This window comes from Cnephaeus nilssonii (assembly GCF_951640355.1).
Source record: "Cnephaeus nilssonii genome assembly, chromosome: 11".
NCBI lineage: Eukaryota > Metazoa > Chordata > Mammalia > Chiroptera > Vespertilionidae > Cnephaeus > Cnephaeus nilssonii.
The window spans coordinates 69,241,116-69,252,753 of NC_137082.1; the positions used below are offsets into that span (position 1 = coordinate 69,241,116).

The 11,638-nt window shown below is 42.6% G+C and overlaps 1 protein-coding gene across 2 annotated transcripts in view; it reads right to left on the reverse strand.

The window, feature by feature from the left end:
* STK4 (serine/threonine kinase 4) overlaps positions 1-9,188 on the reverse strand; it is a 97,920-nt gene extending 88,732 nt beyond the window's left edge. For both annotated transcript variants that reach the window (XM_079783682.1, XM_079783683.1), the window contains exons 1-2: positions 9,076-9,188; positions 2,115-2,195 (exon numbers count right to left, since the gene is read on the reverse strand). In XM_079783682.1, the coding sequence (XP_079639808.1) occupies positions 2,115-2,195; positions 9,076-9,110 (116 nt within the window). In that variant the 5' untranslated portion in view covers positions 9,111-9,188. The remainder of the gene's footprint in view (positions 1-2,114; positions 2,196-9,075) is intronic.
* Positions 9,189-11,638: the final 2,450 nt, after the last annotated feature.

The following is an 11,638-nucleotide window of genomic DNA, read 5'->3' on the forward strand; positions in this document are numbered from 1 at the left end:
GGTAATAATTTTATAGGAAAATTTCCATCGATGAGAATATTCATAGATCTAAAACACAATTAAAAATAAGCATAATTAGGTTAGTTTTTCCTTACATTATCTTCTGTCTGTAGTTTTCTTTTCACATTCTCCAAACCCAATCAATCCAGACAGAGCTCCCTTAAAGAACACATAAATATATTTGAAGACCTAAGATTTAACTTTAATTTGACATGAGAAAATTTGAAAAATGCTTTGGTTGATCCAGTTAAAAATAAAATACTAGTTGCCCACTTACTGAGCACTTACTATGTGACAAGCACTGTACTAAGTACTTTACCCCCATTATCTCATGTAATACTCAACCCTAAGAGAGAGATACTAATATCCCCATCTTATACCTGAGGCTTGTGAAGCTTTAAATATTAAGTAATTTGCCCAAGCTCACTGGTTTATTCTGACTAATAAACAACAGAGCAAGGGTTTTAACACAGGTCTGTCTGACTTCAAAGTCTATACCCTTATTGCTGTAACACACTTCTATTAAAAAATGAAAGAAACAAGTCAGATACATAGTCAGTTATGCCTAGCACTCTTTATCTTATTCAGCATAACCTGTGATCGTTGTTAGATTAAGGGCCTTAGATTCATTTCTTTGAGGAAAATAGCAAGGATGCCAAGCTAAAGCTGAAAAAAGGCAGGCAAGAGATGTAGAGGACAGTTGTTTTCCCATACCTTTAATGCTGCAAAGTCAACTTGCAGTCTTCAGATTTATCTTGCAACTTGTCTTTAAGCAGCACAGATGGTATCATCTTTTACTTTCCTTCTCTGCGGAATTTCGTGCTGGATTCCAAAGAGTATTTTTTCCAACTTACAAAAAGATGATGACTAATGCTTTTTACAAGGAGGTAATCCATGAAAAACCTATTCCGTGTAATCCAGGATAGGGTTTAATGGGATTATTGAACTATATTGGGAAATAAATGACACTAAACCCCAAAATAATTTGATGACATATAAGACCTGATTTTAAAGAGTATACAGTAATTAAAACAATAGACATTCAAAATCAGAACCTAATACTGTAAATAGACATTTTTAAAAGTTAATATTTCAGTTCTTCTCTTAAAACAGTACTCCCAAGAAACTTAAAACACACACACACACACACACACACACACACACACACACACACACACATTTATTTGCTTATATATACAAACTATTTCTGAAGTATACATAAAAAACTGTTATACTGGTTGCTTCTGGGATGTGGCGAGATAGAGGTAGGGGGCAGATTTTTTTCACTGTGTACACTTTTATGCTTTTTGAATTTTGAATAAGAATTACTTACCTATTTAAAAATTAACAACAACAAAAACTTAAGAAAGGGTATCCCTAATATTTTAATGTTCTTTAATTACAGGAGAATAAATAAACACACACAGAAGAATGAAAAGGATATGTAAAAGTAAAAAAATATATGATATAACCTTTATATCATGAAAGTCAATAATGGCCACTGGCTATTACTAAATATCATGTCACCAGTACATTATAAACTCATTCACAGATCTGTGTTTCAGAAATTCCACTGGTACCAAACCTGGGATTTTGGATCTTTTAGGAAGTTATAAAACTACTAATAGTTCTTGATTTATTTACTATATTTCACAATGTTGCACTAACTAAAATGCTGAATTCCTTTTTGAAATTGAAACAAATTATTACATTTCAATTAGAAGCCATGAACTACAAATTAAAATGTCTGACTGACAAAAAATTTTAAATAAAGAATAAACTAATTAGTGCTGTTAAATAGATAAAAATCATGCAAACCATGGATTCTACAAAAGTAAAAAACAAAAACAAAACAAAACAAAAAACCCAATAAATGTCCTTGGTGTTAAAAAGACCAGAATCACTAAATCTTTCTAGAAAAGTGACTGGGGGGCGGGGGAAAGGGCATTTCAAGATGTAAATTTACCTCCCACCCCACCCAGAGCAGTGCCAATATGCATCATCCCCCTTTCTTCTCCTTAGGTTTGCAAAATATTGCATAAGAAAGGTTCATATCCTTCTGGTGTTGGGGGAAGAAAATGACTGGCATCTACCTATATTTTCTATATACTCACCCTTCTCCAAGTTTCTCTAAGACATCAAACACTTCTTCTGGCTGTTTAGTTAAACTATCTTCATCCAACTTTTTCAGCTGCCTGTGATTGAAGAAATATAAACACAAAACACATTTTACTTGTTAGCAACTAGAACACAAAATACATTATTTTATTTTTTTTAAATATATTTTTTATTGATTTCAGAGAGGGAAGGAGAGGAAGAGAGAGATAGAAACATCAATGCTGAAAGATAATCATTGATCAGCTGCCTCCTGCACAGCCCCTACTGGGGATTGAGCCCACAACCCAGGGATGTAACCCGACCAGGAATCGAACAATGACCTCCTGGCTCATAGGTCGAGGCTCAACCACTGAGCCACACCAGCTGGGCCTAAGATGCTAATTTTAAAATAAACAATGTGCCCGGTTTAATTCCGGGTCAGGGCACATGCCTGGGTTGTGGGCTTGATCCCCAGTGTGGAGCATGAAGAGGGCAGCCAATCAATGATTCTCTCTCATCACTGATGTTTCTTTCTCTCTCCTTCCCTTCCTCTCTGAAATCAATAAAAATATATTTTTTTTAAAAAAAGAAATACAAAATTAGCATCTTAGGAATTCCTCTATGACAGTGGTCGGCAAACTCATTAGTCAACAGAGCCAAATATCAACAGTACAACGACTGAAATTTCTTTTTGAGAGCCGAAAACCGACTTCTGTGCATGGGCCATGAAGTTCCAATCGCACTGTATGTGCGCACCCGCACGTGGTATTTTGTGGAAGAGCCACACTCAAGGGGCCAAAGAGCTGCATGGGGCTCGCGAGCAGCAGTTTGCCGACCACTGCTCTATGAAGTCTTCACTAGTAAACAACAACAAAAGTAAACTAAGAGACTTTTTTTTTTTAAATATATTTCTTTATTGATTTCAGAGAGGAAGGGAGGAGAGAGAGAGAGAAACATCAATGATGAGAGAGAATCATTGACCGGCTGCCTCCTGCAGACCCCCCACTGGGGATGGAGCCTGAAACCCAGGCATGTGCCCTTGGCCGGAATCGAACCCGGGACCCCTCAGTCCGCAGGCTGACGCTCTATCCACTGTGCCAAGCCGGCCAGGGCAACTAAGAGACTTTTAAGGGAAGCTGAAGGGCTGTCCTATGGAAGTATAACATGTGTCCTGGGTCACCCTAATGAGCAAAAGCAGGACCAGGTGGTGGAGAGCTACCAAGAGGCTAACTTCAGTCCAACAGGTGTAAGAATTTTGTAACAATAAAAGTAGTTCTAGCCCTGGCCCGTGTTGCCCATGGGTTAGAACATTGGCCCACACGTTGAAGGGTCACTGGCGTGATTCCTGGTCAAGGTCACATACCTGATCCCCAGCCCCGGTCGGGGTGCGTACGGGAGTGTGTCTGTCTCTCTCTCTCTCTCTCTCTCTCTCTCTCTCTCTCTCTCTCTCTCCCACACACACACACACACACCTCATCCTTCCCACCTCCCTTCCACTCTCTCTAAAAAATATCCTCACTCCTTCGGTGAGGATTAAAAAAAACACACACAAAAAAGTAGTTCTAAAGTGGTTTAGACAGCCTTAAGTTATCCCTAGATCCCCATCACTGGAAGCTTTAAACAGAAAATAAATCATGTGGCTGAAATGCTATAGAGTGGATTCAAGCATTGGATGTAACCTTTATAATTAATTCATTTAAATCTTAATATTCCATGAATTAAAATGGTGTAACTATCTCTTCAGAAAAGAGGTTTAATGTAAAGTTAACTATGAATTGAAACGTCTTAAGACTGGAGACTAAGCCCTAACTGGTTTGGCTCAGTGGATAGAGCGTCGGCCTGCGGACTGAAGGGTCCCAGGTTCGATTCTGGTCAAGTACCTTGGTTGCGGGCACATTCCCAGTAGGGGGTATGCAGGAGGCAGCTGATCGATGTTTCTCTCTCATTGATGTTTCTAACTCTCTATCCCTCTCCCTTCCTCTCTGTAAAAATCAATAAAATATATTAAAAAAAAAAAAAGACTGGAGACTAAGGAATACATAGAAGATCCTTGCCCACCATTAACAAGTTGTTGATAATTTTGTCGAAACACAAAGATTTTACAGGTATCCCAGGAACAGGAAGTAGAAAGTAAATTATCAAAAGTGAAATATACCTAGGGAGCTGAGAGTTTCAAACAGTACCACAAAGACTCTCCCACAAGTAGTCATGTACCTCTCACTAGTCCCCCCAAATCAAAGATATATGGCAGCTTACAACTTCCAGATAAGTCAGATTTTTCTGTTTATGTCAAACAACCATAACACACATGGGAGGTTATAAATTAATAATATTACTTAAACTCTGAAAATTATTAACAGGCTTAAAGAAGGAGCTTGCTAAGGAATACTTGTGTGCCCGTGTATATCTTCTACACAATGACTTCCTGAAACTACAAAAGACAACAAAGAAAAGAGAGCTCAGGAAATGGTGAAATATAGCAGTAGTCACACTGGTGATTTCTTTGTAAAGAAAAGGTTTAAACTAGCTGAACAATACCAATTTTTACACACACACACACACACAAAAAGACTTGAATTTTAAAAATAAACACACACATACACACACACACACACACACACACACACACGTGTAACTTCCTAGAGAAAAATAGCAAAACCAGAACAACAAAACTATAGACATATCAAGTGTATCTACCAACAAACACTGATGTAAAAAGAATAATCTAATATAATTTTCAAAATATCGAAGACTATGTACTAGAGAAATGGAATTTTACTCCAAATCAATAATTATCGTAACTTGAAAATTAACATAACAAAATGACCACGGTGACCTTTGAAAAACAAAAGGTCCTAAAAATTAAATTCCAATGACATCATTAAAAACTCCCAGCTTCCAAACATAAAGGGCTGAAGTGAAACTCCTCTTAAACTTCAGAAGTAAAATTTCTTTTTTTTAAATATGTTTTTTATTGATTTGAGAGAGAAACATCGATCGGCCTCCTGTATGCACCCCAACTGGAGATGGAACCCGCAACCCGTGTATGTGCCCTGACTGGGAATCGAACCCGAGGTCCTTCAGTGCATGGGACAAGGCTCAAGCAACTGAGTCACACTGGCCAGGGCAGAAATGAAATTCTATGAACTCAGAAGTTAGAATGACATCTCATAAATCAGGGGACTTTTTTTTGTAACTATATAAACAATGGACAATACCTCATTCCTCAAGTATAATTAAAGTTTTATAAACAACTTATATAAAGGAAGATCAAATGTGTTCCTTGGAAAGTTGACTTTGTGGTTAACAAAAAACTAAACTCACTATTTCAACTACAGGGAGACCGCGGCATAACAAAGGAAACTACTGCGGCCATGAGAGAGACAGCTGCAAGCCTCCGATAGCACTTTGACAAGACACACTTTATATGACCGCTCAGATACTTGTTAAAAACAATCTAAGTGCTCTTTCGTTTGTTTTTTGTTCCGGCGTAAGGGTTCTTTATATCACTGGTGCCTGACAGATAACCCAGAGGTGGTCAATAAACATTTGCTAAATGGACTAACAAATGTAATGATGGGAATCATAAACCTTTATCAGAAGTCTTTGTGAGTTTTCAAAATAAAATAGAATTTCACGCCCTGGCTAGTGCTGTTCAGTGGTTACAGCATTGGCCCACACACTGAAGGGTTGCAGGTTCGATCCCCAGCCCTAACAAATCAATATGTCTCACATCACATCGGGCTGTCTCTCTCTCTCTCTCTCTCTCGTTCTCTCTCTCTCTCTCTCTCTCCCTCCCTCCCTCCCCTGCTTCCCGGCTCCCCCTCCCTTCCACTCTCTCTAAAAATCAATGAAAAAATATCCTCCGGTGAGGATTTACAACAGCAAAAACACCCATACAGAATTTCACCCCAAGAAGTATTACTGGATTATTAACAAATAGGATTTCTATAAAAAAAATCTTTTGATAAGTGACTTAATGATATTTTATACCATGAATCTTCATGGAAGAAGCACTATAACCATAACAGCCCAACTCGGATGATTCAGCTCTCTCAGCTGGGACTTGCCCAGCTCCTAGGTAGTTTCACAGCTTACTCAGAAACGAACAGGTGTGGCCAACACAGCCTCCATGGACCAAATACCAGCAGATGCTCTTCTCCTAAGTCAGATGGCCACGTGCATGGCCAGCATCCCAGAAATGCACTCTACACCTTCCGCCACACTATTCTCTAATGGCAGCTCACTTTATCTATCAACCTTCTACATAACCATCAACTTCAACCTATCACTCAGTCACACACAAACGTCCAACGCACGAGCACAAAAGAGCATTTCCTACATTGGGATTGCTGGAAACACATACAGTCTGAACCTCCGAAAAGACACCTGTACCTTTCCAACCCAAATAAGGGTGCTTATGAAGTAGTTACTAACAGGTTTGGCTAAATCTCAAACTTCTTTCTCCCAACTTAGAACTCTAGTGAGGTTCATTTTATTTATGTATACCCATGCCTCTTTCCACACAGTATTCAATGTGGATGGGTTACAACAAATAAATAAGATAAATTGATGAAGTTTTTAATGATAATAAAAGTAATGTGTTCCCTGACCCCTCAAATTCATATGCTGAAGTACCTCCAAAGGTGACTGTATTTGGAGACAGGGCCTTTAAAGAGGTCATTAGTGTAAAATCAGGTCATCTGGGTGGGCCCTAATACAACATGACTAGTGTCCTTAAGAGTGTAGATGAGGACACAGATGGGTACAAAGGGAAGACGATATGAAGACATAGAAAGGAGACAGCCATCTACAAACCAAGGAGACAGGCCTCAAAAGGAACAACCCTACGGATGCCTTGATCTCAGACTTCTAGCCTCCAAAACTATGAGAAAATGAATTTCTGTTGTCTAAGTCACCCCGTCTGTGAAACTGACATGGCAGCCCTAACAAACTAGTACAAATGATGATACTGTAGTTAATCTGCTACAAAGTAGGCAGTTCACTAGTTATGAGAGCAGGAAAGCACCAGTCATTTGAAAATTCAGCCCTTCAATGCTCTTCTCTTGCACATTTAATACATTTTTTTTTAAATCCAAAAGGCGCAGGAATAAGTGTCAAAAAACAAAAAGGCTTACTCTTTTGCCCAAGATTACACAGCATAAGGCAAAGGTAGAAACAAAACTCAGATGCCTAAACATCTTTCAATTAAACCGAAGCCTTGGAGAAAAAAATGAACATGTTTCAGAAAAAAAATATAACCAGTGTACATTTATAACGGAAACACTATGGTGCTATTGCAGATCTTGCTGATCTACATAAGGCCCTGTGAAATAGGGGTACTGCTAGAGGGGCATGAGAGCGAGGCAGTTAAGAGCATGGACTCTGGACCACACTGCCTGGATTAAAATTCCAGCTCTGCCCCGTACTAACTGTGGGACCTCCAACATATCACTAACGTCTCTGTGCCTCAGTTTTATCACCTGTAAAACAGATACAGAAATAGCCACCACATGGCATTGTTGTGAGGACCAAATGGGTCAATAATAAATTGAATAATATAAAATTACCATTTTTATAGGTCCAAAACGGTCAAATATCAGCAATTCCATATGGTTCAACAGGAGACAAAGCAAGCACCAAAAAACAGGGTCTGGCATTCAGTAAGTGCTCTATGAGGGTAATAATCATTATTATCTCGGTCTCGGCACATCACAGCAGGGTGAATTCTGAGTCTATCCCAACCAGCTATTTGCCTCCCACAGTGTTTGGGCACTTCAAAAACAAACCCTAAGTGTGCAGCCCAGGCTGCCAACCCCTTCCCCTCACCTCTCCATTGCCTCACACTCCCACGCACTGAACACTTCCTACTTTAGTGCTCATTCTGCTGCAGGAAGTCGGAGGTCTCTGAAACAGCAGCTCACTCTGCTGCACCTCCGAGAAGCGTGACTGCCTCAATCTCTACTGTCTACTCTTCCCCAGATGTGGCCGAGTGACTGACATCAGACCCTGGTGTCCGCAGAGCAAATCAATGACACAACTGCAACCAACCCAGGAGTTCAGACTTCCTAGGCTCAGCCACCTTCCTGATCCTGACTTAAAAACAATTCCAGGTAGCTGTAGGATCTGGAGCTGATACTCACAAAACAATAGAGGCCTGAGAAGGGCACAGTGACCCAGACCTAGAGCAAAGAAGGAAACTCACAGGACTGTGTCTCAAATCTTCTAGGCCTCAATTTGCCCATCTGGAAAATATTCTATTTCCTGAGCTACCTCCCAACATTGGGTTTTTGAAGGGCTGTGGAGGGTGTGAGGCGAATAAAACACTGGATATCAGGAATGAAAGATGCCATCACCATGACAGAGTAAGGACACTACCAAGACCATCTTTCCTAAATGCTACCCTCCTCGCAGCCTTCCCTGGCTTCCCTTCACAGTCCACCTTCAGCCTTAGGAGCAAAGCTTTCCCCTCACCAGACCCTCCCGCACTGCACCTCTCGGGTGGGACTCCCTCCCTTACAGAGTCCACCCAGCCTTCCGCTCTGCTTGTCCGGATCCACCCTTAGACGGACCCCTCGTACGATCTCATCTTACTTCAGCACTCCCCGTATCTCAGAGAGTCCCTTCTAGGACAGCCTTCCCCCTAGAACACCTCCTCCACCCCCCTCAGCAGGTGCTCTCCCTAACTTGCCTCCAGGCTCCTCAGCAGTTGCTCCCTGTAGCATCGCCCCAGAAATGTCTCCCACAGCAAGTGCTCTCCCTGACCGGCCCCACGTTCATGCCCTCCTCGCGTGCTGCCCTCGGTACCCCGCTCCGCCAGAGGTCCCCCATTCAGCAGGTGCCCCATCAGCCGGGTCGCCACGCCCCGCAGGTCCCTGTCCCCCCGGAGGGGGGGGGGCTCGCACACGGGTGTCTCTCCTCCGCCAGCTCCCGCCTTCCCCTCCCCCATCTCCTGCCTCCCAGCCAGGGGCCCCTCACCGGCGCGGCGGGTTCCTCAGCTGCACCGTCTCCATGGCGCTGCCAGCAGCCGCCCAGACCCACTCACTGCTCCATCCTCCCCCAGGACCTCCCAGAGCCCGCCCCGCAGACCCTCCCACACTTCCGCTTTCCGCCCACACCGGAAGCGGTGCGAGGCGCGGGGCGCTGGGCGGGGCCGCGAGGACGGCCTGCGTCACGTGGTGCGCAGGGGCGCGGACCCAGAACGGTAGAAGGCTCTCATTCCGAGCGCCCTAAGCCCGGCTCGGGACTCAAAGATGTTGTCTCGTTGCCACGCTGTGTGCCCAAGACAGTGGGTCCCCAGGCCCGGAACCCACCTCTGCCTCAATCCCGACCCCTCGTTTCTCAGACGGAGAGGCCGAGACTCCCTGCGAAGCGCCGGCTTGATGAGAACTGCGGATTCTTAACAAGACAAGTTTCCTGGGAAGCGCTGCTCCCGGGACTCCTGGAGGTACTGGTGGTTTTCTAGCTTTCTTACCCGGTTGCATTCTTCCAGATGGAGGCTGGACCCTGCATACCCAGTCATTGCATGCCACGGAGCCCCAGCCTGCAAATTGCCCTACCCCCCCTTTCACCTGCCTCACCTTTGAGTCACTTTGCAGACATAAAAATAGCTGATGTTTATTAAGCTCTTGCTGTGTACTCGCTTTCGTATGTTATCTCCTTTAATCATTTTATCAAGCCTGTAACGTTATCCTCGGTTTTATGTATTTAACGCAGTGCTTACTACCTTCTCGGTGCTTTACTAATATTAACTCATTTAATACTCCCATCAACTCTATAAGGTAAGTATGCTAATATCACTCTCCTAAGGCACAGAGATGAAGAGCGCAGAGCTAATAATGTAGGTTTAGGGATTTAAAGTCTGACTCTAGAGCAGTGATGGGCAACCTTTTGAGCTTGGTGTGTCAAACTGAGCATAACTCGGGTAGTGTGTCACTTTATAGTGTGTCACTTTGAGGAAAAAAACATTATTTCACAAATGTTTCATCCTCGGCATGCGGCCGCCTCAGCGGCCGCGTGTCATCAGAAATGGCTACGCATGTCAGTGCTGACACGCGTGTCATAGGTTCGCCATCACTGCTCTAGAGCCTGCACCACCAAACTGACAACCACTGATATGTACCCGCTAATTGAACATGAGAGTCAGAAAGCGTCCTTTCCTCTCTGAGCTCCAGTTTAAACTATTGCCATTGGTACATCTTCAGTTGCCACCACCACCAATGAGTGTTAGGAGAAAGGCAGATGCCACCCGGTTTACCAGGGGGATAGTTACAGGAGCAACTTACCCAGAGCAACCTTGCATTGTTGTTAATTGTCCTGTTTTTCCCCTATGCCATCTTTGAAACTTAACACCTGAGCAAACAACTTTGAGGGCTACCCAGATATGGCACCCCATATTCTAAAAATGGGATAATGGAGCCATTGCCCTGACACAGGAGGAAAACATTTACGGAGGATCTTCTATAATCCTAGATTGTCACTTGATCCTTAAAACAATACTATGAAGTAATAATTATTATCCCCAGTTTATAGGTTAGGAAGCTAGTGAGAGCAAACATTTTAACCCAAGACTGTCCCGACTCCACAAAATTCACGTGTTTTTTTTTGTCACTTTGCTCTGTTAAAAATCTGTACAAATGGCAGTGGGAGCCCTGAGGAAGTAAAGATCAAGGAGAGTTCCTACAAAGTTCAGGAAGCCTTCACAGGTCCCTCCTGCAAGAAGTCAATTTTCAGTCCTCTGAAATCCTCTAGCACTTTTCCTATACTACTTGACTTTTTACCTTATGTGCAGACCCTGCTGCCCACTGGGTTTTTTCCTCCTTGAAAGATTTAACCTTCCATTGTGCCTACATACTCATCCCTCTAGAGCAGTGGTCGGCAAACTCATTAGTCAACAGAGCCAAATATCAACAGTACAACGATTGAAATTTCTCTTGAGAGCCAAATTTTTTAAACTTAAACTTCTTTTAACGCCACTTCTTCAAAATAGACTCGCCCAGGCCGTGGTATTTTGTGGAAGAGCCACACTCAAGGGGCCAAAGAGCCGCATGTGGCTCGCGAGCCGCAGTTTGCCGACCACGGGTCTAGATGAATGGGTACTCAATAAACATGTTTAAAAATAAAGTCAATTTATCAACACATAATATCAAACATCCCTCCTCTGTCCCCTTCCCAGGATTTTCCCAGAAGGTAGACATTAGCTTTGGAAGGTACAGAATGTCTTTTCCACTGTTGATGGGCCCCCAAAGGCTCACCCAGTTTCAAGGAGAGCAGACACAGATTCTCTCTCTCTTGATGGGGGAGTTGCAAGGTTTTGGAAGGGCAAGGAGGAGTGGAAATACTGTTTTGTCCATTTTTGGAAAAAAAAAACAACGATTTGCCACAAGTGTATTTGTGTAGTATACCATTTAGAATATACCCAGCTGCAAGCAACTTAAAAAGAAACCAAAACACAACACCAGTCATCAAAATGGTGACTTCAGGAACGGTGGCATTTGTTGTTTATTAATTGCGGGTTGATTCAGTGGCTCAACAATGTCAA